Source organism: Leucoraja erinacea, chromosome 13 (assembly GCF_028641065.1).
Source record: "Leucoraja erinacea ecotype New England chromosome 13, Leri_hhj_1, whole genome shotgun sequence".
In the NCBI taxonomy this organism is placed as follows: domain Eukaryota; kingdom Metazoa; phylum Chordata; class Chondrichthyes; order Rajiformes; family Rajidae; genus Leucoraja; species Leucoraja erinaceus.
The window spans coordinates 29860222-29887159 of NC_073389.1; the positions used below are offsets into that span (position 1 = coordinate 29860222).

A 26938-nucleotide genomic window follows, 5' to 3' on the forward strand; every position below is an offset into this window, starting at 1 on the left:
ACGTCCTCGGATGATGTGCCCTCCTAAAGTCCATGATCAGCTCCTTCGTTTTTTTGATGTTCAAGAGGAGGCTGATATCCTGGCACCAGAGTGCTAGATCAGCCACCTCCTCCCGGTAGGCCTTCTCGTCGTTGTCTGAGATCAGGCCCACCACCACAGTGTAATCAGCAAACTTAATTAATGAGTTGGAGCTGAACCTAGCCACACAGTCATGTGTGTACAGGGAGTACAATAGGGGGCTGAGGACGCAACCCTGGGGCGATCCTGTGCTCAGGGTGAGGGACTTCGATGTATTCCCTCCCATCTTGACTACCTGGGGCCTGGCGGTGAGAAAGTCCAGGACCCAGGCACACAGGGAGGTGTTGAGCCCCAATTCCATTAGCTTCCCGGCCAGTCTGGTGGGGACTATCGTGTTGAAGGCTGAACTGTAGTCTATGAACAGCATCCTCACGTAGCCCCCCTTCTGGCTGTCCAGATGGGAGAGAGCGGTGTGCGAGACCTGGGAGACCGCATCGTCTGTGGATCTGTTCGGACGGTATGCGAACTGCAATGGGTCCATGTTCCGAGGGAGGAAGGCGCAGATGTGTTTCTTCACCAGCCTCTCAAAGCATTTCATGACTACCGAGGTAAGGGCCACCGGACGGTAGTCATTCAGACAGGCTGGGGAGGCATTTTTTGGTACCGGTACAATGATGGATTTTTTGAAGCAGGCAGGGACCACGGACTTGTCCCTCTCCCTCTCCCTCTCCCTCTCCCTCTCCCTCTCCCTCTCCCTCTCCCCCTCTCCCTCCCCCTCGCCCTCTCCCCTCCCCTCTCCTCCCTCCCTCCCCTCTCCCCTCCCCCTCCCCCTCCCCCTCCCCTCTCCCTCCTCTCTCTCTCTCTCTTCTCTCTCCTCCTCTCTCCCTCTCTCCTCCCTCTCTCTCTCTCTCTCTCTCTCTCTCTCTCTCTCTCTCTCTCTCTCTCTCTCTCTCTCTCTCTCTCTCTCTCTCTCTCTCTCTCTCTCTCTCTCTCTCTCTCTCTCTCTCTCTCTCTCTCTCTCTCTCTCTCTCTCTCTCTCTCTCTCTCTCTCTCTCTCTCTCTCTCTCTCTCTCTCTCTCTCTCTCTCTCTCTCTCTCTCTCTCTCTCTCTCTCTCTCTCTCTCTCTCTCTCTCTCTCTCTCTCTCTCTCTCTCTCTCTCTCTCTCTCTCTCTCTCCCTCTCCCTCTCTCTCTCCTCCTCTCTCATCTCTCAATCTCTCCCTTCCTTCAATCTCTCCCTTCCTCTCCAATCTGTCTCTCTCCGCTCTCGCTCTCTCTCTCTCTCTTGCTCTCTTTTTTGAGGCTTGCAGGCAATAGTTAGAACGAACTATGGGGCAGAAATCCAGTCTAAAATGATGGTGCCTCCTGGTGGGCAATGTCACTGAAAACTTTATTTGAAGCTCTTAGGTTTCCTTGTATTGAGTGCAGCAGCCTGACATGTATGATTTGCTTGCATGAGCAAATATGCAAGGAGGTTGTTTTTGTATTTGATAGTTTCAGCTGTATTCACTGCTGACTTTTGAAACGTCTTGACTCTTGAAGTTGGAATAAGAGAGAATCATTTGTGGCGTTCTGTTCTCAACATACATGCAGAAGCTTCTGTTTCTCTAACACCAGAGAAAATTCACAAATTCTCTATATATAAAAAAAACCTTCTCTGATTCTTCATGCAGATCAGAGGCCTTGGGAAGAACATCTTTCTCTCATTTGTTAAGTTTTCATGTATTTTGATAGTTATTTTATGCTGACATTGAGATGACAATGCATGGTTGTTTATACCTGGTTTGAAAGTAGCACAAACAGTAGCCATTTTGATTATTATTTGATGCCTGTTTTGTTCCTTGTAGGAATTTCTACGGTTCCCTTTTCTTGACTATGTCTGTTTGTATAGTATGGGGTAGCAAAACTATCTTAGCAATTTGATGATACTGTGTTGATTTGATCCACTACCTGTTATAAATCAATCACATATGTTTTGTAAAATCCATGAGAGAAATGTATTACTTAAAATAAGCAAAGGGCATGGAAATTGCAGCTTTAAAAAAATTAAGCCAAGTTGTATAACAGTAGCAGTGGAAGTACAACATGTGTAGTTGGAGGGGTTGATCTCTCACTGTGTTCTCCCAGATTCTGTCTGTAACTTCAGAGCCAGATGGAAACGACCATTTACACATTCCTTCATGGATTCCCCAGAAATGTTAATGTGAAATTGGGGTACTTCCACCACCTAATACAATGTTCCACATTGTTGAATTATTCAGAGCTGCTGCATGATATTACAAGATTCATCCTAGTGTGATAGGGTGGGATGGGAGCACGCAGGATTTGCCTTATGAAGAGAGAATACGCAGATTGTGTTTGTGCTCTCTTGAGTTTGGAAAAACGAGAGACAATTGTATTATAATATTAAAAATTCTAAGAATCATCATAGGTTAGATATAGGGAACATGTTTCTCGTGGGTGGGGTATCTAGAACCAGGTGTCACTGTCACTCAATAAGGGGTCTGCTTAGGGAGCAAACTGAGATGAGGTTTCTTCACTTAGCGGGTGACGAATTCTTGGAATCTTTGGCTCGGGTATTGGGGACATTGAAGACAGACCTGCAGATAGGAAGAAGGGTTTCGGCCCGAAACATTGCCTATTTCCTTCGCTTCATAGATGCTGCCGCATCCGCTAAGTTTCTCCAGCATTTTTGTCTACCTATGATTTTCCAGCATTTGCAGTTCCTTCTTGAACAGACCTGCAGATTGTTGGGTGTTAAGGAAATTAAGGGATACGTGGTTGTTGCAGGAAAGTGATGCTGAAATTAAAAATCAACCGTAATCTTTGGGAATGCAGGAGCTGGAGCAGGTGTTTGGTGCCTTTCTCTAACGTTCTGTATTGTTAAGATCAGCAATGTTGTTGGAAAGTGTAATTGGATCAGGCAGCAGCTTTGACTCTGGGTCCACTGTCGTTTGTGCAGCAGGTGTGAACCGAGAGGATATCTTTTTAACTTTTACTAACCTCTGGCACTGGACTGTTTCATTCCAAGTAGTTTGATAAGGATCTCAATTCTGCCCACATGCAATGACCTTATTGGGCTGGAACTTAAGAATCCATTTTCAGATTTGAACAGAATGGCTGTTAGCTGTGAGATGCCTTGCTGGGATGCACATAAACTGGGTGACCATAGTACAGACAAGTTTCTTCATGCCTACAGCCTTACGTAAGATCTGCATATATGGAGTCTAAAATAGAATTGACTACTTGCCAGGACTTTTACTCTTTTGTAAATAAAAATCAAAAACTTAATATGCTGGAAATCTGAAATGAATGTAAAAATGGCTAGAACCACTGAGCAGGTCAGACAGCAGCTTTGGAAACAGAATGGAGTCAACGTGCCTCACCCACTGAATTACTCTAGCACTTTGTCTTTTTTTAAACCAGCATCTGCAGTTCCTTGGTTCTACATTTTATGTCAGTCTCTTTGAACTGGAAAAGAGAGTCAAGTTAATTTTTGTTACAGCAAAGATGTGGGAGGGATGGATAAAACAAAGGGTTAATCTCTGGTTAATGGAGCAAAGATTAACACAAAATGCTGGAGTAACTCTGGGTCAGGCAACATCTCTTGATAATAGGATAGCCGACATTTCGGGTCAGGACCCTTCTTAAAACTGATTGAAGGGAGATGGGGGGTGGGGTAGCGGGGGGGGGGGGGGGGGGGGGACGAGGACTGGAAGCAAGAAAAAAAGGACAAATCGGGGGCGGTAACAGATGACCTCGGGCAAGAGGGTTCCTTGACTCTTGGCTAGAGAACCGGGTAATGGACTTTTAGTGCAGGAAATTAGGGGGGTTGAAGGGAGGTGGGGGCAAGGGAGGGGAGTGTTTGTAAAAGCTTCCTAAAATTGGAAAATTCAATGTTCATTAGCGTTGGGTTGTAAGCAATCTAAGCGGTGTTTGAGGTGCTGTTCCTCCAGTTTGCATGTAGCCTTGCTCTGGCAATGGAGGAAACCGAGGACAGAAAGGTCAATATGGGAAAAGGGGAGTTAAAGTGGTTAGCAACCAGGAGAACCAGTAGGCCTTAGAGAACTGAGTTTAAATATTCAGTGAAACGGTTGTTGAGTCCACACTTTGTGTCGGGTAATGCAGCAGTTCGAGAGAGCACAAGTGGATGTGATTTGAGGGCAGTTAGTGTGTGAGAATTAAGGCAATTAAACATGAAACGGTGCAAAATGCAGTGCTGTGTGACATCAGGCTATACTAATGAGGAAAAAAACTCAACCGTTGGATGGATGGCCTACATAGAAAGGGCCAATATGGTACAGACAGTGAGCATGAGTTATCATAAGTTGTAGAATCCAATCTGCAGGGCAGCAACATGCCCAGACAGCTTATGCAAAGTGAGCTAGGTTCACAGCCGACAACTTTCCCCTTCACTTTCCATTGTCGCCACCTTGAACTGGATCCAAATTGTATGGCATTACTCTTCACCTTGACCCAGAATTTGCATGATCAGATAAAAGTAATTAGGTGATGGAGGCAGAAGCAGAACAGTTACTTAAATGGTAAATTGATCATCTGCTATTCCCTCTGTGTATTCATGAAATGAGTGATGGGTTCTGAATCTGTGTCACATAGACTATTTTAGGGTAATGATGTTCATGGGGAATTGCTAACCTTGTGCACGCATTATACCGCTGGCTTCAGAGAGAAAGGATTTATTCCTTTTCTGCAGGAGTATTCGTGTCGACAGTAAAATGTGATGTTAGCAGCAGCTTTGGTTATTACATTTTTGATTTTCTTTCCCTTTTTAAAGCATTGAAGACATTTATCCAGACAAAAAACAAGATTTTGACTCTGGGATTGGAAGTGATAATGGGGATAAACGCCTCTCTGCAACTGAAGTGAGTATTTTCAATATACCAACATTTTTATCTGCAGACAAAACTTCTAAAGTAAGGAAAATTCTTGGCAGTATAATCGGTGGCTTAAATGAGTGGACAAAGCAACAAACAGTGGATCTCTTATCTAACTGGAAAAAAATGCTCTTGTGCTATATGCTGCGAGCTGCATTTCACTATGAAATGCAAATTTTGAAACCACTGTGGTTTTTTTTGTAGCAGAATATCTTTTCACTTCCAGCTGGACTGAAAGAGAGAATAGCAATCCTGATTCTGTAACAGCGTTAAATCTTTTGGTAGCCAATTTGTGCTGTCTTTCTGTAAAAAAAAAAAGCCTGAAGGAGTGGTGCTGAAGGAGTACTTTCCTCTGTATTCACAATGGAGACGGATGTGGAGGATAGTGAGATCGGTATGGAGAATACTAATATGCGAGGGCAGTTTAAGGTTAAGAAGGAGGTGGGGATGGGGGTCTTGAAGAGTGTTAGGTGGCTAGATCTCCAGGACCTGATGGGATCTATCCCAGGTTATTGAGAGAGGCAAGAATGGGAATTCAGGGGACTTGACAAGGACCTTTGCATTTTCTCTAGCCACAGACATGAACTGGAGACTATCCATTGTTCCTTTGTTTAAGAAGGGAAGTAGAGATAATCCGAGCAAGTGTGAGGTTGCACTTTGGGAGGTTGAATGTAAGGGGAAAGTTAATGGTAAGATGCTTATTGGCATCTTGGGGTTCAAGTACAAAGCTTCCTGAAAGTGCAACACAAGTAGAGAGAGTGGTATAGAAGGCATATGGTATGGTTGCCTTCACTGCTGTGAGCATTGAGTATACGAATCAGGAAATTACGTTGCAGCTTGATAGGACATAGGTTAGGTTGCATTTGAAGTATTGCATGTTCTGGTTGCCCCTTTACAAGAAAGGTGAAGTAACTGGAGAGATTGCAGAAGCATTTTATCAGAATTCTGTTTGGATAAGCTCTAACGAGAGGTTGGACAAACTTGGATATTTTTCTCTGGAACACCGAAGGTTGAGGGGAAACCTGACGGAAGTATATATATTTTTATGAGGGGCATAAATGGAATAGACAGTCAGAATCTTTTTCCAGGGTTAAAATGTCTGAGACTAGAGGGCATAGCTTTAAGGTGAGAGAGGAAAAGTTTAATGTTTAAAGGAGATGCGCTGGGCAAGTTTTTTTTTACCCAGAGAGTGTGGGTGCCTGGAATGCGTTGCCAAGGGTGGCTGTAGATATGACAGTGATGTTTACGAGGCTTTTAGAAGGGTACATGGGTATGCAGGGAATGGCGAAATGGATCATCTGCAGACAGAGGAGATGAGTTTATCATGGCATCATGTTTGACATAAACATTGTGGGCTGGAGGGCATGTTCCTGTGTAATACTTTTCTATGTGTTACATTCAGTGGGCGACAGAGTGAATTCTGACAGATTAATGACACTGTCATTCTTCCCTTTATGGATTCCTGGGACACTCAGCAGTTCTGCTCTTGAGATGTTTGATAAGCAAATGAAAGACTGAATATTTGGCTGGCTTGCCACACCTTTCATCAATTGGGTTTTAGGTCATTTCTCATAAATATATGCCAGGAGCATTAGATCAGCTGCTTTAAGTTAAACTAAAAATATGCACCTGGATTTGAGAGGTGATCAAGTTACTAGTAACTGACTGAGTGGTTGATTGAAATTAATTGCACTACAGTAGATATTCTTGAAGGTAGTCTCAGGAAGATCTCTGCTTATCTGGAATGATGAAGACTCAGGGACTTTCTTATAACCTTGTTCAAGCCAGTGATTATTTCTAGGAAAACATTTTCTGAGCCATTAATTGCTGATTTATCTTCTGTTATCACGTGCTTGAATTTAGAATACACCAGCTGAGGCATCACAGGAAATCAACACAAATCTAATTGAGCATGCAACAGTTGCTAGCCTTTATCAGTCTATTTACTTGGAATGTCCTTTATTTATGCGCCAATAAGCTGTGCGCAGCAGCAACAGAAGAGACTTGTCTGAAATATTTCATCCCAAAACCTAACTATTTTTAGCCTGAAATTAGTTCATAGAGTTGCACAACACAGAAACAGACTCTTTGGCCTAGACAACCACAGCAGTCATCTTCACTGATCCCATTGATGCCGATTCGGCCTGTAGCCTTCTATCCTTTAACGATTCAAGCATGTCTAAGTTCTTCTGAAATGTTGTGAGAGTATTTGCCTGAATCAGCACCTCAGGCAGTACAATCTAGATTTCAACCACTCTGTGTAGAAAATGGTGCCCCTCAAATCTCTAAATCCCCTCCCTCTCACCTTAAACGTATGGTATCGTAGGCATCCCCACCATGAAATAAGATTTGTTGTAAAGAAGAAAAGGATGAAAATAAATTGTGTGGTTGCCCACTGTTTCAAAAATCATGCAAAATGAATGTAAAATGTTATAAAAATAATTCAAATATATCTCCTTTAAGTAACGATAGCTCCTGCATGCATACGTAATCAGGTCAAGAGAATGTCTCAAAAGAACGTTAGGAGCTGGGAGTCAGGAATGAAACTTGCCATCTTCTTATCTCATTCTTTATAATTTGTCCATTAATGAAATAGTCCATACCTGAACGCAGCATAACGGGGACAACGTGCAGGCTTGTTTCAGTAAGTGGCAACAATAATTTGTGCCACTCAATTCCCAGGCAGTGACCATCCCAACAACTGAGAGCTTCAGTTTAAGCTGACCTTTTGATATTTAATGGGATCAAGATCACCACTCACCTAGAAACTTGTGGATCAACCATGTAAATACAGTGGGAACAAAAGCAGGTGGGAAAGAGGGTATCTTTTGAATCAGTGATTACCCAAAGCCTTCAGATTAGGAATATGCTAGAATACTTTCCATTTGCTTGGATGAATGCTGCTGTTACATCAATCAAAGCACAATACCATCCAGGATAAAAGAGCCCATTTGATAGTTATCCTATCCACCACCATGGGTACTCCCTCTATCAGTCACCCACTTTAGGTGCAGTGTGCATTATCTGCAAGATGTGCTGCAGGAAGTCAGAGTTTTTTCAGCAACAGCATTCATCTGTGACCTTCAACCAAGAAGGACGTAAGCCAAAGGTACATACAAACACCATATGTTTCCTTCCAGTCGTACTTTATATTAACTAGTTCTCCTTACAATGAGTCATAACTTTATTAAATTCTGGAATTTTTCCAATCCTCAGTCATTGCCATTTTTTGTGACATTAGAAGCCTTTGATCCAATACTACCTTTGTTAAGCATTGTTAGAGCACTTTTCCTGTTGGATTTTTATGCCCAAATAAATGTTGTACCTAATGTACCTATTCATGGAATCATATAGCACAAGAAAACAGGCCTTTTGGCGCACCAAGTCCATACCAACCATCGGCCACCCATTTACACTTATCATGCATTCATCTTGTTTTATTTTTCCCACATTCCCAACAACCCCCCTGAGTTTCTACCACTTGCCTACACACTCGAGGGAATGTACAACATCCAATGAATCTACCAACCTACACATCTTTGGAATGTAGGACAAAACTGCAGCACCCTTAAGAAATCCATGCGGTCATAGTGCAAACTTCACACCGACAGCATCGGAAGTTAAAATGGCATTCAGTAGTTGCAATTGTGAGGCAGCAGCTCCACTTGGTGTATCGCTGTACCTTTAACCAGCACCATTGCTTGTTTACCATTATACCTCTGATTGTACTGCCACAAAATTATATGTTTGCATTTGTTCATTGGACTTTATGTGAAATTTCCACCTTCAGCCTTCAGATGAAGACACAGCTAGTCTGACCTTTCAAATGGCGCATATCTCAGAGGAAGAGCACTTGAATAAACAGGAGGAATATTTAAATGTTGGAACAATGAAAGGTAAATTGTTTATGACTGGTGACATACCTGCATACTGAGTAGGTCTCAGATCTGTAAATCTAATTATTTCTAAGCAGTTAATTCATCAAAAGTAAATGTTAAATGGCACGTTTTGGGAGAGATAACTAGAATTGTAAATTTACCCTTTGTAATAACATTTTTAGTAGCGCGGGAACTAAGCGAGTGGAATACAAATGTTTAGAAACTAACCGATGAATGGTATTTTAATTTTGCAAGGCAATGGTATTTTACTACCCATGTAGAAAAGGGAGATGATGATGGTAATTGTATGGCCAAAACATTATCCAGCAGCCATTTTTGAAATAGGAGGTTGAAGTACAAAGAAGTTACATTGTGTGTTCTATTGAGATATTAAAAAAATGATGAATAACATTATAAAAAAGGACTTGAAAATTATAAAGGTATTCTAGGGAGCAGAATAATTAATAGAAAATTGAAAGTTTTCAAAATTATGTAAATGGTTGAGAAATGAATAGGTGTCATGTGCTCTCCAAGAACAATGAATCTCAAAGATGCCGACACAAGTTCATGATTTCCCATGCAATTAATTTAGGTACAAATAGATTTCTTCTGTGAGAGTTCTTCAGGATTGAAGATAACATGCTGCCACTCTCATTTTGTGAGCCATGAGGCCAGATTGGGACTGGCAAAGTCGGCTAAGTCTGGAGCAGGGGTTGGCTGATAGAATGATGAGTGGGTAGTTTGGAGAAGTAGACTTATAGAAACATAGAAACATAGAAATTAGGTGCAGGAGTAGGCCATTCGTCCCTTCGAGCCTGCACCGCCATTCAATATGATCATGGCTGATCATCCAACTCAGTATCCCGTACCTGCCTTCTCTCCATACCCCCTGATCCCCTTAGCCACAAGGGCCACATCTAACTCCCTCTTAAATATGGCCAATGAACTGGCCTCAAGTACCCGCTTTGGCAGAGAGTTCCAGAGATTCACCACTCTCTGTTTGAAAAAAGCTCTTCCCATCTCGGTTTTAAAGGATTCCCCCTTATCCTTAAGCTGTGACCCCTTGTCCTGGACTTCCCTAACATCGGGAACAATCTTCCTGCATCTAGCCTGTGCCTGTCCAACCCCCTTAAGAATTTTGTAAGTTTCTATAAGATCCCCTCTCAATCTCCTAAATTCTAGAGAGTATAAACCAAGTCTATCCAGTCTTTCTTCATAAGACAGTCCTGACATCCCAGGAATCAGTCTGGTGAACCGTCTCTGCACTCCCTCTATGGCAATAATGTCCTTCCTCAGATTTGGAGACCAAAACTGTACACAATACTCCAGGTGTGGTCTCACCAAGACCCTGTACAACTGCAGTAGAACCTCCCTGCTCCTATACTCAAATCCTTTTGCAATGAAAGCTAACATACCATTCGCTTTCTTTACTGCCTGCTGCACCTGCTGCACCTGCATGCCTACCTTCAATGACTGGTGTACCATGACACCCAGGTCTCGCTGCATCTCCCCCTTTCCCAATCGGCCACCATTTAGATAATAGTCTGCTTTCCCGTTTATTCCCGTTTATTCTCCCCATTCACACTGAGCTTCTGTGTGACCCCAATGAATGGACCCGAAGTTCTCAAAGTTGACGGACTGTTTGAGGGTGTCCTTGAATCTTTGCCGCTGCCGTCTGGTTACCTCTCTCCATGAACAAATATCGTACCAGTGTGTCTGTTTCAGATGCCTGGCATCAGGTATGCAAACGATGTGGCATGCCTAGCACAGCCTACTGATAGCAATAAGAATTGAATGCTGAGGATTTGGTTTGACAATAGACAATAGGTGCAGGAGTAGGCCATTTGGCCCTTTGACATTCATTGTGATCATGGTTGATCATCCTCAATCAGTAACCCGTTCCTGCTTTCTCCCCATATCACCTGACTCTGCTATCTTTAAGAGCCCTATCTAGCTCTCTCTTGAATGTATCCAGAGAACCGGCCTCCACCGCCCTCTGAGGCAGAGAATTCCACAGACTCACAACTCTCTGTGAGAAAAAGTGTTTCCTCGTCTCCATTCTAAATAGTTTATCCCTTATTCTTAAACTGTGTCCCCTGGTTCTGGTCTCCCCCAACACCGGGAACATGTTTCCTGCCTCTAGCGTGTCTAAACCCTTAATAATTTTATATGTTTCAATAAGATTTCCTCTCATTCTTCTAAAGTCTAGAGTATACAAGCCCAGCCGCTCCATTCTCTCAGCATATGACAGTCCCACCATGCCGGGAATTAACCCTGTAAACCTACGCTGCACTCCATCAATAGCAAGAATGTTCTTCCTCAAATAAGGGGACCAAAACTGCACACAATACTCCAGGTGTGGTCTCACTAGGGCCCTATACAACTGCAGAAGGACCTCTCTGCTCCTATACTCAACTCCTCTTGTTATAAAGACCAACATGCCATTTGCTTTCTTCACTGCCTGCTGTACGTGCATGCTTACGTTCATTGACTGATGAACAAGGACCCCCGATCCCATTGTACTTCCCCTTTTCCCAACTTGACACCATTTAGATAGTAATCTGCCTTCCAGTTTTTGCTACTAAAGTTGATAACCTCACATTTATCCACATTAAACTGCATCTGCCATGCATCTGCCCACTTCCCCAACCTGTCCAAATCACCCTACATTCTCATAGCATCCTCCTCACAGTTCACACTACCACCCAGCTTTGTGTCATCTGTAAATTTGCTAATGTTACTTTGAATGTATATTGTGAATGGCTGCGGTCCCAGCACCGAGCGTTGCGGTACCCCACTAGTCACTGCCTGCCATTCTGAAAGGGACCCGTTAATCCCTACACTTTGTTTCCTGTCTGCCAACTCATTTTCTATCCATGTCAGCACTCTACCCCCAATACCATGTGCCCTAATTTTGCCCACTAATCTCTTATGTGGGACCTTATTAAATGCTTTCTGAAAGTCCAGGCACACTACATCCACTGGCTCTCCCTTGTCCATTTTCCTAGTTACATCTTCAAAAAATTCCAGAAGATTAGTCAAGCATGATTTCCCCTTCGTAAATCCATGCTGACTCAGACCGATCCTGTTACTGCTATCCAAATGTGCCGCTATTTCATCTTTTATAATTGACTCCAGCATCTTCCCCACAAACAATGTCACGCTAACTGGTCTATAATTCCCTGTTTTCTCTCTCCCGCCTTTCTTAAAAAGTGGGATAACATTAGCTACCCTCCAATCCACAGGAATTTTTCCTGAGTCTATAGAACATTGGAAAATTATCACCAATGTATCCACGATTTCTAGAGCCACTTCCTTACCCTGGGATGCAGACCATCAGGCCCTGGGGATTTGTCAGCCTTCAGTCCCATCAGTCTACCCAACACTATTTCCTGCCTAATGTGGATTTCCTTCAGTTCCTCCATCACCCCAGATCCTCTGGCCACTAGTATATCAGGAAGATTGTTTGTGTCCTCCTTAGTGAAGATGGATCGAAAGTACCTGTTCAACTCATCTGCCATTTCCTTGTTCCCCATAATAAATTCACCTTTTTTAGTCTTCAAGGGTCCAACTTTGGTCTAACTTCGTACCTCATCTTTTCTTCCCGTATTGTCTTTTTGGTTATCTTCTGTTGCTCTTTATACATTACCCAATTATCTTGCTTCCCGCTCATCTTTGCTACTTCTCTTTTATTTTTATACTGTCCCTGACGTCCCTTGTCCCCCACGGTCACCCCTTACTCCCCTTGGAATCTTTCTTCCTCTTTAGAATGAACTGATCCTGCACCTTCTGTATTACTCCCAGAAATACCTGCCATTGTTGTTCCACTGTCATCCCTGCTAGGGTATCTTTCCAGTCAACTTTTGCCAGCTACTCCCTCATGGCCCCTTTATTCAACTGTGACACTGGCACCTTTGATTTACCCTTCTCCCTCTCCAATTGTAGATTAAATTTGACCATATTATCGTCACTACCTAATGGCTCCTTAACCTCAAGTTCCTTTATAAATCCAGTTCATTACATAACACAAATTCCAGAGTTGCCTTCACCCTGGTAGGCTCCAATACAAGCTGCTCTAAGAATCCATCACACTCCACAAACTCCCTTTCCAGTATCAACGTGATTTTCCCAGTCTACCTGCATGTTGAAATCTCCTATAACAACAGTAGCATTAACTTCACTACATGCCAATTTTAACTCCTGATTCAACTTGCACTCTATATCCAGAATACTGTTTGGGAGCTTGTAGATAAGTCCCATTAGGGTCTTTTTACCCGTACAATTCCTTAGTTCTATCCATACTGACTCCACATCTCCTGTTTCAATGTCCCCCCTTGCAAGGAACTGAATTTAATTCCTCACCATCAGAGCTATCCCACTCCCTCTGCCCACCTGTCTGTCTTTTCGATAGGAGGTATACCCTTGAATATTCAGTTCCCAGCCCTGGCCCTCTTGCAGCCATGTCTCCGTAATTCCCACAACATCAACTTGCTAATTTCTAACTGAGCCTCAAGCTCGTCCACTTTATTTCTTATATGTTGCGCATTCATATACAACACTTTGACCTCGGTATTCACCTCCCCTCTCGCACCGCTCGCAATTGGCCCTGACCTTACTCTCTTATCCCTTCTCGAACTTTCCTTGCCATTAATTCGAGAGTCTTTTGTAACTTTTCCTGTACTCACTTCCCCTTCAACTCCATCTTTATAGTCCCAATTTGTCAGTCCCTCTCCCCCCCCCACTATTTAGTTTAAACCCGCACATGCAGCCCTCGCAAACCTGCCTGCCAGAACGTCGGTCCCCCTCCAGTTAAAGTTTGGGAGTGGAGGCTAATGTTCGTTTTGATGTCCTACGATATCCTGTGGAGACAACATTGTAATGTCCATTAGGAGCTTTGAGTTCCCTACTGTAGGTAGTCGGAAGTTTCAGGAGGGAGGGATCAATGCTGCTAATTACTTTCCCTGAAGTTACCACTATCGGACTACTCTCTTTATGAAGATGGTCACGAGTACAAAATCTCTGAGGTCCTGTAACATATCTTTTTTTTTAATTCAGGATACCAATGGTTATTGGAAAATAGATTGCCATGCTATGTGTGCAGGAAAAAAATGCAGATGCTGGTTTAAACCGAAGATAGACACAAAAACTGGAGTAATAACAGTACAGGCAGCATCTCTGGAGAAAAGGAATAGTTGACACTTTGGGTAGAGACCCTTCTCAGTCTGAGAGTATCTAGAGACCGAGAGATATAGAACCATGAATGATTGCAAAAAGTAATGGATCAAAGCAAGGGAACCCACAATGTTGGCTGTATGAATATTGTTTCCTACAGACAGTGAAATTAGTACGAAGACAAAGGGAGGGTCTTGCAAGGGTTACCTCTAGAGTAATCAAAATTCGTATTGCATGTATGCCCCCAGCGAATTATAGTCACCGTACTAGTTCGCTGTTGTGTAACACGCAATCCTCTGATTTTTGACATACTGGATCCCATACGTCACATCCACAGGTGAGGAAGATTAAATAGGGTACCAAACCATGGTACCCTCCTTGGACAGGAGAAGACGACTTGATAAAAAGACAACAGGTGTGACAGATAGGGATTTTCCTCTAAGAAGTAACCCTTGATACAAAGAGCCACTGAGGAAGGATAGATACGTGAATACAGGTGAGGAAGATTTTGGGAGATGGTTGGAGAGAGGGAAGACAAAAGGTGGCGATACGTACAAAGAGCCAGTTAGGTATACAGGTGGAACAGAGGGAGAGAGGGAGGATGGGTAGGGACAAAGGTGGATGGGTAGGGAAAGGTGGTGGGAGTTTTTGGTTGGTGAGTTTACCTAAAATTGGAAGAATTCAACATTCATACTTGTTAAAGACTAGGTTCTGAGAGCTCTCTTATACCTGCATTAAGGAGGCAATTAAACTCACCTGAGCAATTGCAAACACCCATGAAGCCATGTGTCCTAAACATTATGGTGCCCTGAAATGGGGGGACTATGCATGAACACAGATGTAATTTCTACATGGTGAAACCAAAATGTATAAAAATGGCCAGTATTAAAATCTGGCAATGTGCACTTTAAGCACATGGGATTTTTTTAAATTACAAATCTCAAATTGTGGAGTACAGAGGTAAATAAATAAATGATGGATCTTTGTCCCGAACATTATGGAGGGCACTGTATATTTGGAGCAAGGAGTCTCACAGCTAGCTAACATCTATGTGAGCTAAAGTGACCACCTTCACACTCCCCACTCAACCACCAGAAAGTCTTCAATAGATCTGATATATTAGAATTGTAATGCGAAACAGTAATTATTTTGTCATCATCTTTTCTTGTTACAGTTCAAATTCTCAATGACCCGTGCCTTGGGTAGTTTGTTGGTTGGTCTGATTCCTTGAAATGAATGATTAATTGGAGGCTGACAGCTTCAGCTTTAGTTACTTATTTTAGCACATGATGGTTACCTCATATTATCAAAATTAACAACAAAAACTGGCTAACAATAGTAGATTTTCATTTCCAAGGGCTTTATAAAACAGCAACATTTTAAATATATATTTTCACCTCTTTTTAAAAAAAACACTTTTTTTCCTTTTAGTGCAATCTGATCAGGAGCCGAAGGATGTGCTGCGGCATAATGTCGTGGGTGATGGCTTGAGTTCTGACTTTAGGACATACATGAAGGCAAGTGCCAAGCTCGATGCTTCATGAGAGTTATGTATACAAACCTGCTTGTGTTGGCAGCAGTGTTTGCCAATACCCTTTTCCTTCAATGGGTGCAGTTTCATTTCTTCACGGTGCATATTTATTCCACCAAAAGAAAGCGGGGTGCATCAATGCTCCATCTTCTGGGGAATTTGGGATTGTAACTATGGCTGAGTAACTGAGAACTTGTCTTTGTAGAGGACCCTAGTTTATATTGCTCGACTAAGAATTCTTTTCACATTTGAGTTTCTTTGAATTGTCTCGTTGGATCACTGACACATCCTACACCAACTGATGATTAAGGGTCCATTTCTTCATGTAATAGTTATGAAGGTCCACCTTCATACACCTTAGGACTTCAGCACGTCCTCAACTGTAATACAGGCTAACCTCAAAACCCCTCTATTAACTGTCCCAAGTTGCCAATCTTTATGTCTTTCTCCACGGTAAAACAGGAGAAATACTCATTGAGGACCTTGCACATCTCCTGGGGCTCCACACAGAGATGGCTGCTTTGGTTTCTGAAGGGCCCTATTCCCTCTCTAGTCTCCCTCATTCCCTTAATGTACATAAAATCTCTTTGGATTCTCCTGAATATTATCTGCCACATCTATCACTTGCCTCCTGAATATTATCTGCCACATCTATCACTTGCCTCCTGATATCCTGACGTATGCTCAACCGTTCCTGAAATTTCTCCAGGGATACACTTGATTCCAGCTGCCGATATCTGTCCCATGTATCTTTTTTCTCTCATAGCGCCGCAGCTTCGCCAACAGTCCGTGTGATGATGCTAATCCTAAAGTTGATGTTTTGCAGTTAATGATATTTATATCAAAAGTGACAGGAGTAGAATTAGGTGATTTGGCCCATCAAGTCTGCCCCGCCATTCAATCATGGCTGATCTATCTCGCCCTCCTAACCCCATTCTCTTGCCTTCTTCCCATAACCTCTGACACCTGTACTAAACAAGAATCTATCTATCTCTGCCTTAACTATATCCTTTGACTTTGCCTCCACAGCCTTCTGTTGCAAAGAATTCCACAGATTGAACTGAATGAAACAATCACTCGTTGAAATATTTGCATGTAAATGGTTTGGGTAATAATTTATTCCACCTAAACCTGCTCCAAAAATTGCTGCTTGGAATTAATTTGGAGGAGATTTTACTCCCAGTCATCAGATATTTTAATGAACTTACCCAAGTTTAAAGGGGGATTACGTGCAATTTAAATGAGGACATGTAACTGCATATGATTATCAATCATTGTAATCGTGTCCTTGGGACAAGGGCTAACTCTTGTTGCTTTTACACAGGGACGGGAGCCTGAGGAACCGCTGAGAATTGAGGAGGATTCAAGTTGGACAATAGAACAAATGTTTGTGATTTTTATATAATAATTCTTGTTCAGAAATGTTCAGTTAATATTTCTGCCCTTACTGTAAAATAATACTAGAATTTAATGCCATGTGCATTACCTTCCATCCAAAACTCACCTTAGTCGATCTTCATCTGTGCAAACAGCCGGTGAGCTATTTCACATTGGAGGTTGTAACTCGGTGCTAACTCTGCATCGGTCAGGAACATTACCAAGAAATAAGCGATTTATTAGATAATGCCATGGAATGCTCACTGGCTTATAGTCCTGTATGCAGAGACTTGGTCACTGTTTCCTGTGCCAGCACTGGGATTCTTGGCGAAGCACAGTGGTGCAGCTAGTAATGCCACTAGCTCACAGGGCTGGAAGAGTTGCGACAATCTTAACTTCAGATGCTGTCCGTGTGAAGTTTACATGTTATCCCTGTGATCACGTGGGTTTCCTCCCTTGCCCCAAAAACATGCAGGCTAATTGGCCACTGTAAATTTGCCTGAGTTTGTGAGTGAGTGAATAGAATCTGTGGGGAGTTGATGAGAATGTGGGGAGAGTTGACTGTGATAAGTGAAAATAGGTGCTTGAAGTTCATTGAAGTTCACTGTTGACTTAGTCAGCAGAGTTTTCAGAGAAAGGAATGATGCTAACTTGGCCTAGGACTGCCACAGTATGGGCTGTTAACTACTAATTGGAGAGGAAATGTTCCCTATTGTAAACGCTGCCGTGACGTAAGAAAATAAATTTTGAGTTGGTCTTCATTTTAATAGAAAAGCAAAATACTTTTGTGAAGAGTATCAGTTTAAAAAAAAGCTTTAATGCCACTAATTAGAAAGTCAATTTCCCACTGAATAATATGTTTCTGTTGCAGGCCAAACACAGATCATCATCTGGACACTGAAGCAGAGGTAGCAGAACATACGAGTTCTCCCGAAGGCATTGTCCAGGAACAGCAGAGGTAATTCTTCAGAAAAGTTGAAGCATTTCACCTTTATTTAATTTCTGCTCTGATAATCCTTTCCTCCCCATGCCTTCATGTTTCTGTTTATTTGGAGTCACTTCTGCCTCCATTTATTCATTCAAATAACTTCATAGAATTTAGTTAACTTTTTATTTGATCCTGTGGTTTAAATAAAGGCCAGCAGTAAGATGTTTACTTGCAAACAGTTTATTTATCAATAAGAGCAGTTTTCTACTGCAGAAAATGCTTAAAATATTGAATAGATGTGCCAACATCCGTGAAGTTTTTTATCTGTGACACATTTCCAGTATTTTTATAATGTTAGGATTCCTGTAACTTCAGTGTTTTGCGTTCAGATTTTCATTTTTCATCCCACAAATCTGGTTGAGATTTCTGTGCCTACGAATTATTGGCAGCAATCAAGTTGTGGCAACTTCTATAACTTTAAATATGCCTTTGAAAAGCTTTGTTCAAATCTTGTTGAATTGATTGATATGGAATTGTATGGCACAGATACGAACCCTTTTGGGACCCTTCGCATGATGTCTGTCTATGCAAATCGCATTTTACTCATTAGGCCTGTATCTCTCTACACATTTCCTTTCCAAGTACTTGTAAAAATGCTTTTTAAACTTTGTGATTGTATCTACCCGTACTACCTCCTCTAGCAGCTCGTTCCAAATACCCATCTTCTGTGTGGAAAACCTGCCTCTCAAATCTCCTTTCACCTTAAATATGTTCCCTCTTGCTCTAGTTTTCCTTCCCTGGAGACAAAGATTCTAATGACCTATCCTACCTGTACGCATTGTAACCTCTACGAGGTCACTCCTTTGCACCTGACATTGCAATGATAATAAGCTCGGCCTATCCAACCTCTCTTTATAACTACAGACCTCCATTCCAAGCAACTTCCTGATGAATTTCTTCTGCATTCTTTATTGCTACCACAAATTTCCTGCAGTGTGGCAATGAGACCCATAAACAATGCACTATCCTGCTGTATTTTTAGATAACCTTCTTTGCTGTCATGACCACCAATTTTTATGTTGCCTGAAATCTTTCTGTTCAGACCATTTACATTCTCATTCAAGCACTTTATATTTATTTATATATATATGTGTCTATGTATATAAATATTATAACCAACGAAGATCTCCACAAACAAACATCACGTTATATATTTCCAGTCAAAAACACTTGTCTGTTCTTACCCTATACCTATTCTGGACCAGTGTACCATTTAAGACCTTGTCAAATGCTTTACAGAAGTCCATGTAAACCATGTCTACTGCTCTGCACTTTTTTTTGTAGGTATCTCCTCAAAATCCTCAATCAGAATTGCAAAACATAATCTTCCTTGTTTAAGGTTTCGATTTATTATTATCACGTGTACTGAGGTTCAGTGAAAAGCTTTGTTCTATATTCTATCCAAACAAATTAGATATACAGTACATAAATGCAATCAAGTCTTGGGATCATCCCTCACCCGTGAAATGTCTTGGGTAATTCCCGTCATCTTAAGGTACAACACTATATATTTTGACTGAAAATTGTACAGTAAAGCAGGAGAATCGGGGTGAATTACAGGTACTTCTGTTACAATACATCAAATCAATAAATGTTTCCCAAGTATCTTTCAAAGTGGCTGATGCTTGAACATGGTTCTTGACTTAACACAATTATAGAATCAAAATAGCATGGATGCTAGTTATGAAGTGATTGATTTCACACTAGCGGCTAGAGAACAATTCCGAGTCAAAAGCTTTCTGATTCGAGAGCCGTCTGTTAAAAGGTTGACACCCAGATGTTATTCTTGCCTCTTTTCACAGACTTGCGATGGACGTTCCAATTCACCTTCTCCCACTCTTTGGTTTGGGTCTTTGAGCTGTGTCTCAACAGCATATTCCAAGGCACTGAAAACATTTAAAAATATGCTACAAATACATGGGTTGTCAAGACCATTGCAACAATGTTTTGAAAACAAACTGAGGGTATACTCGGAATGAACTGCATGCTGTAATTATCTAGTTGTCATCACTGGCAGTTCAACATTAATTTGACAGCAAATTAGCCTTACCTTTGACAGAAGACAAAAATTGAGCCAACAATAATTGATGTATCAACATTTCCAAAGAGCAAAATGCAATTTTTTCACATGCTTTAGCAGTCAAATTGTTTCCAGCATGAACAAAGTATTCAGACATGAGAAATAGTGGCAGGTCGTGTGGCCCTTTATACCTGCTCCACCATTCAATAAGATCATGTTTGATCTTTTACCAAGAGCTTTATTCGTGTATTAATCAAGAACCAGAGGACATAAGTTCAAGGTGAGGAGAGAAAGATTTAATAGGAACCTGAGGAGCAACTTTTTTACATAAAGGGTGGTAACTATATGGAACGTGCTGCCAGAGGAGGTAGTTGAGGCAGGCACTGTCACAACGGTTAAGAAACATTTGAACAGTTACATGGATAGGAAAGGTTTGAAGGGATATGGGCCAAAGGCAGGCAGGTGGGACTAGTGTAGATGGGGCAAGTTGGTTGGCATGGGCAAGTTGGGCCGAAGGGACTGTTTCCATGTTGTATGAATCTATAACTCTGTGGCATTATCATCGAACAAATTATTCTGTTCCCTCATTGAAGACAGTGGGAGCTTTCTGTGGCAAATTGATTACTTTGCTACTTTACAAAACTGACTACATTTTGCAATGCACTTTATTGATTGGAGAGTGCAGTAGATCATTAGAAGGTAGTGAAAGATGCTGTTTGAACGCTAGATGTCCAGGTGGTTTATTGTTACTTTTCATTTATTTGTAATTTCTTAAATTTCTCTCTCCTTGCTCCAGGTTGAATCTGAATTTTCAGGATATTAGTGGAGTGGATCTTTATCCTTTGCAAATGGATAAAACAGCCTGTTTGAAACTTCAGACGTCACCAATAAAGTATGTTTTCTTTTAATTAATTCAATTTTTATTGCACCTGTAAAGGACAAAAGCTTTTGTGTATAAAATGTTCTACATGTTTCTTGGTTATATTTTAATCTGTGTTATGAAGAGAAAACCCTGTACAATCAGCATCTCTATAGCTCCTGTTTTACTAAAGAGTTTCTTTCAAAGTTGGAAGGCGCTGAGCTGAGTAGAAACTGATCCTGCCATATCTAGATGAGGGTCTGCACTGCAGGGAGGATTTCTGTTTGGGGAAAGCAACATGGTTTGTCCACACATACCGCAGGTTAATTATGAGCTAAATTCAGCCCGGTTCAGTAAATGCTGGAATGTAAGCTGTAACCTTCCTGGTGTGCGCAACTTGTCACTCGGTGGTACATAATTCAGAATATGTTGAAATACAGCCTTCCATGGCAATGTATAAAGAAGTCGCATTGTATGCTGCAAATGTAAACAGAAACTCGTTAAATGGTAAGGACAGTGCACATCTTGGTCTCTCCAGCCTGGCCCATGTAGTTGTGATACCTTATGCATCACCAAGCACACCCTACCTGCATGGAGCAGTGGAATGTTCTGAGCAAGGCGAAGAAGCAGGCAAAATAACATCCAGGGAAGTTTTTCAAAGTTGGAAAATTCCTCTCTGATCATCTGAATGAGTGAAAGTCACTCAGGTGATTGCGATGGTCATAGAAATTTATAATTTTTATCCTGGGGTTGGAGAATGGAGAACTAGAGGGCATCTGCTTGAGGTGAGAGGGAAAAGATTTAATAGGAACCTGAGGGTAACATTTTCACACAGAAGGTAGAACGAGCTACCAGGTGAAGTGGTTGAGGCAGTACAGTAACAACATTTTAAAACACATTTTGACAAATACATTCAGAGGAATACGGGTCAAACTTGGGCAAATGAGAGTTGCATAGATGGGCATCTTGGGCGGCATGAATGAGTTTGGCCGAAGGGCCCGTTTCCATGATCTGTGACTCTTAAGTCAGGAGGCAGCCAGGGTGGCCATGCCAGGTCACAGCTCTGGATACTCATCCTCGGGTAATGAGTTCCAACTCCCCCATGCCCATTGGGCGAAATAGCTTTTTTGTCATCCTCCCCCAATCATTCCACTGCTTAATTTCAATCTCTCCCTCTGTAGTTACTGTTCACCATAGTTTGAGCTCTCATGATTTGAGTGATCGGCCCCTGCCTGCCAAAGCTGTAGAAACATCTTTATTCATCACTGCACCCTCTGCAACAGTCACATACCTCCTGTCGTGCAGTGATCTGATTTGTTTTTAAGATCTCATCACTATTGATCTGGGTGGCCCACTGTGTATATATCACCTGTGGCATTTAAGACATTGCAGATCATTAAATTCCTCAGCTGATCTGGAGGAAGGATTTGAATTTGGGTCTCTGCATTATTAGTCTGTGCCTTTGGAGTACTAGTTCAGTCATTTGACTGCTGTGCCACCCAAGTACAAAGCACTGTGACAATTAGTAAATTAGGCTTTGACATAACAATTGTAGAATGACCTTGCCTCAGTCAAATAGAGCAAGTAACCCCTGTGCCTTGTGTAATAAACTAATTAGGCTTATACATAACCCTTCAGCCTGTTAGCTTCTTATCTCACACTATTGCAGGGTATAAGACTCATTTAAAAAAAAACAGAGTCAGACCCTCCAGCCCACCATGTCCATGCGGACCATTAAGTACCAATCTGTGTTAATCCTATTTATCAGCATTTAGTCCACAGCCTACTATGCCTGGGTGATTCAAGTACAGGTTAAATACTGTGAGAATACCTGCCATGACCATGTTCTCAGGCAGTACATTCCGGGTTGCAACTGGGTGAAAAAATTAATCCACAGATCCATTCCAGCCTTTTATTCTTTACATTTAACGTACGTTCTCCCCCAATTTAAATTAATTTACTCTGGAAGGGAAAGAGCTTTTATTTGTTGTATAAATGCATTTATTAATGTCAGTGTATTTTGTGATTAAAAGCCATGCCATTCAACTGGTTTTTAATATTTTCTTACAGAGTAGTGTCTTTTTTTGTTCCACTGTATATTATGTCTTGAGGGCCCAGGTTTTAAAAGCCATACCTATCATTATCTAAAATATGCTTCTTTGTTTATTCCAGTGGTGAGACACCAAAAATCAACCCTTCAGCAAAGTTCTCCAGTTACCAGGTGAGCAAGAAGAATGTGAATGGTGGAATAAAATTCAAAATGAATGAGCATTTGGACTATTACTGCATAAACAATCTGTGAATGAGTGGATACTCAAAATCAGTGTGCACGTCCTTTTGCCAGTCATAAACTTATCTGTACCTGTATGTACCTGTACAGTGATTGGAGTGCTACAGCTGTTTCCATTAGTTGACCCAGGTTAAAGAATGAAGTTTACCCAGAGTATGTGCTGCTACTTACTGTCAGGCATTGCACCTAGAAAAAAATAAATGTGGTGTAGTTGAAATGCTTACACAGGCAGCACAGTGGCGCAGCTGGTAGTTACATCCTGACCTTGGATGCCATCTGTGAAATTTGCATGTTCTTCGTGTGACTGTGTGGGTTTCCTCCTGCTGCGCCATTTTCCTCCCACATCCCAAAGATGTACAGGTTAATTGCCCTCTGTACATTGCTCCAATTGTGTCGTGAATGGTAGAGAAAGTAAGATAATATAGAATTAGTGTGAATGGGGATTGATGATCGGCGTAGACTCAGTGAGCCAAATGTCCTGTGTCCATGCTGTAAAAAATACAGGGTCATCAATTGAAAAATTAACCCAATTTAGGGTGGCCACAGACCCAGGTTTAGTCATGACTTTGGTGCTGTCTGTGCAGAGTTTGCATGTTCTCACTGTGACCATGTGGGTTTCCTCCCACATCTCAAAGATGTGTGGGTTTGTACGTTAATTGGCCTCTGCAAAATGTCCCTCGTGTGAATGGGTGATCAAAGGTTGGCATGGAATCAGTGAGCTTAAGGGCCTGTTTCTATGCTGTATCTTTCAATTAATCAATTGAATTGCCTGTTCAAGTCATTTTGATCACTGGTTTTAAAGTGGCTTAGACCAGCGGTCAGCAATCTGCGGCCCATGGGCCGAACGCGGCCCATAACCTAAAATCATCCGGCCCGCAGGCGTATTCTTTTTCCCGTAATCATCCGGCCCACAGACTTCCATCATCTTCGATACCTGGAAGATGATTTTCAGACCGAGGAAACATGCTGCCCATCGTCCTGCGTGAGGCCGGGCTCCTCCTCTCAGTCGGCCCGAGGCCGCGGAGCCCAGGCACGGTGACACAAGGAGACCTGTGCAGGCGGCCACAATGGCAGAGCCACTGAGCGCGGCTGAGCGCCGATGAACGCCGAGCTCTGACTGTATCGCATCCTGTGCAAAGCCGCCGGCACGACCACGCACCTTCTGTGTGGGCATCACTGTCGGGATCGGGAGTGAGTATGAACCACCGCCTTCAGGACAGAGCCAAGGCAATGGTCTGTAGGTGCGCCATGTTCGTGAGCGCCCGTAACTAGGGACCAGTGCTCCGGGTGGCGTCCTCAAAGGGGCGGGATCTATGTGAACACATGATAGATGTGGCCCGCCATCCGCTCACAGACATGCGTCCTAGCCCCTATGCAGAACAAGGTTGCCGACCCCTGGCTTAGAGGATTAGATTTTGACGCTTGCTTGCACAGATACTTGGGAATAGAAGATATTGGGAGTTTTAATTGCTGGTTTAGTAAAGATGTAGCACATGATGAAAGTGACAATGTGTTCAAACAATACTTTATATTTCACTTCTTGTCATTAACATTTTAATCTAAATACTGTCGGCTATGTAATGTGAGGGAGTTATCTCCAGCGTCAGTAAAAACAATGTAATTCTCATTTATTTCTCATGCTTAAGCACCTTTCTTCTGTTCTTATTTTTAGGATCTTGCCTCGTTTTGTGTAGATGAGGATTCTCCATCTGAGGTCATTCATTCTATTTCATCTTACATAACCTCTAACTCAACCATGTATCCATCTGCTTGTCTATATCATTGACTCTTACTGAAGGAAAATATTTGGAAGTAGTTAGTTGTGCGAAATTTTCTGAATTGTATCATTTGCAAGTCAAAAGTCTACAAAGTAAAACAATGTTCATCACTAATGAAAACTGCGTTCAACACAGTTTAATGAGATTACAAATTCAGTGGAAACATTTGCAGCATTAAAGGAACCATTTACATGCAAATGAAAAAGACAGCATAATGTTTACCTTTTCTTTAAGACAATTGTAGACACCATTTTTTGGTAAAGAACAGGGCGACGCAGTTTAAGCTTAGTCTATAATTGATCTTTAGAGAAAAGGCTCTTTTGAAAAATAGTGTTGTGCAAAGGGGAATGGGGTTAAAGTTTGTGTTGATAAAGCTACCATCACACACACAACAGCTTCATGACCTATTTCTGTGCTGTGACACTATTATGATTCTGAACCTAAAAGCCCTTCAGACATCACGGACTGACATTGAATTGAGAATGCCTTAGCATTCAATATATTTGACTTAGTTTTAAAAGGCAAACAAATCTTTGGGGCATTTATATTATATATATCAAAAATAATTTTATGGCTCTGTAAAATATAAACTATAGTCTGTTACCACTACATGTTTTAAAAGGGAGCACTTAAAGTCGAGGAGTGGGTTAGCCGCTGTGAAACATGACACAGCAATGAACTGATTTGTCAGTAAATTATTGTGTTTGGTTCAAAGCACTTAGTTGAAATCTGTGAAACAATAGAATCATATGGTTCTGAAAGAAAAAGGACTGGCACTGCCACCAGTCCATAATATTTTTTAATTTAGTATTATCATACCAACCTTGTCAACATTCTGCCTAGAGTGAGGTCAGATCAGGCCAACAAGTTTACATCCACGATTTATATTTGAAATAGACAATATAATCACATGACACGGCAGGGAATGGTTATGTAGATCATGTGTAGCCAAATGTGTAGTTTAGATTGCCATCATGGTCAGCGCAGTCACGGTTAGGTGGAAGGGTCCGTTCCTGTGCTGTAATTTTCCATATTCTAATTAAACTTGTGAATTTTTATCTGCCATGATTAACAGTGACAGCTATGAAGAAGAGTTTTCCATTTAATACTTCATGAGTTAAACAGACAAAAGCTTCAACTTTCTGCTAAATCTCTAATCCGGCATAAATTCTGTTCTCCTCGTGCAACCTAAACTTATTCTGGAACTGACAGAGAAATGCAGTTTGGTTGACTGGACAAGCCCAACTGAGGAACAAACCCAAACCCAATCCCAATGCAGTCCACAAGATATTAGCCTTTTTGTCATATTGTTGGGGCTGGTTGAAAAATTGACTTATTAATCCTCCTTATAATTTGACCAGATGAAATTGAACAATATACTTTTAGTGTTTAAAGTTATATTAATGATCTGTTTTCCCTTTTATTACAGAAAGAAAGTCGCATGGCAGAGCTGGAGTTTCAGAGGAAACGTGAGATCATGCTGGAGAAAGCAAGGCACGAAGCTCAGGTTGCATCCCAACGGCTGGAATGGCAGAAGTCCAAGCAGGTGCTGATGTGATTTGCTACTTGGAGATGATCAGACGTTTCGTGATAGAGCTCATAAACGCCCCCTTGAGCCCATCAGCCCTGTTCCTTCTCGTAAATGAAAGTCAGAACACCGGCATATGCTGGAAATCTGAAATAAAATGGTCTGGTTAGGCAGCATTTGTGGAAAGAGAAATAGAATCAACATTTTGAGTCATGAGTATTTGTGGGAACAAGGAAACGGGTTAAAAAAACTCAGCGGGTGCAGCAGCATCTATGGAACATCCTTCGCTCCATAGCATCATCCTTCGTTCCATAGATGCTGCTGCATCCGCTGAGTTTCTCCAGCAATTTTGTGTACCTAAGAGGTTAAAAAAGGCAATTTTCAGTAGAGATAAAATAGCGAGAAAGATGGATAGGAGCAAGAGAATATCTGATAGGGTGAGACCAAGTCAAATGTGGCAGTTAGAGGGTGATTATGCTTCTTTGTCTGTATTGTATTGTTAAAAGCAGGGCTATGGGATATGTATGGTGGGTCAACGTCTACTAAGTTTTTTTTATTGGCAAACTATTAGTCATCCAGCAGTGATATTGACTCGATGTTGGGGAA

At 41.8% G+C, this 26938-nt stretch overlaps 1 protein-coding gene across 5 annotated transcripts in view; it reads left to right on the plus strand.

Moving 5' to 3' along the window:
• Positions 1–26938, plus strand: part of lrch1 (leucine-rich repeats and calponin homology (CH) domain containing 1) — a 169322-nt gene that overhangs the window by 87486 nt on the left and 54898 nt on the right. For 4 of the 5 annotated variants that reach the window (XR_008724437.1, XR_008724439.1, XM_055644768.1 and 1 more), the window contains exons 7-15: positions 4812–4899; positions 8702–8807; positions 15393–15478; positions 16817–16878; positions 17741–17827; positions 20674–20769; positions 22909–22957; positions 24699–24740; positions 26234–26350. Coding sequence is in view for 2 of the 5 variants with exons in the window: in XM_055644768.1 (XP_055500743.1) it covers positions 4812–4899; positions 8702–8807; positions 15393–15478; positions 16817–16878; positions 17741–17827; positions 20674–20769; positions 22909–22957; positions 24699–24740; positions 26234–26350 (733 nt within the window). In the remaining 3 variants the exon portion in view is untranslated. The remainder of the gene's footprint in view (positions 1–4811; positions 4900–8701; positions 8808–15392; positions 15479–16816; positions 16879–17740; positions 17828–20673; positions 20770–22908; positions 22958–24698; positions 24741–26233; positions 26351–26938) is intronic. The other variant, XR_008724438.1, reaches the window with a different exon arrangement.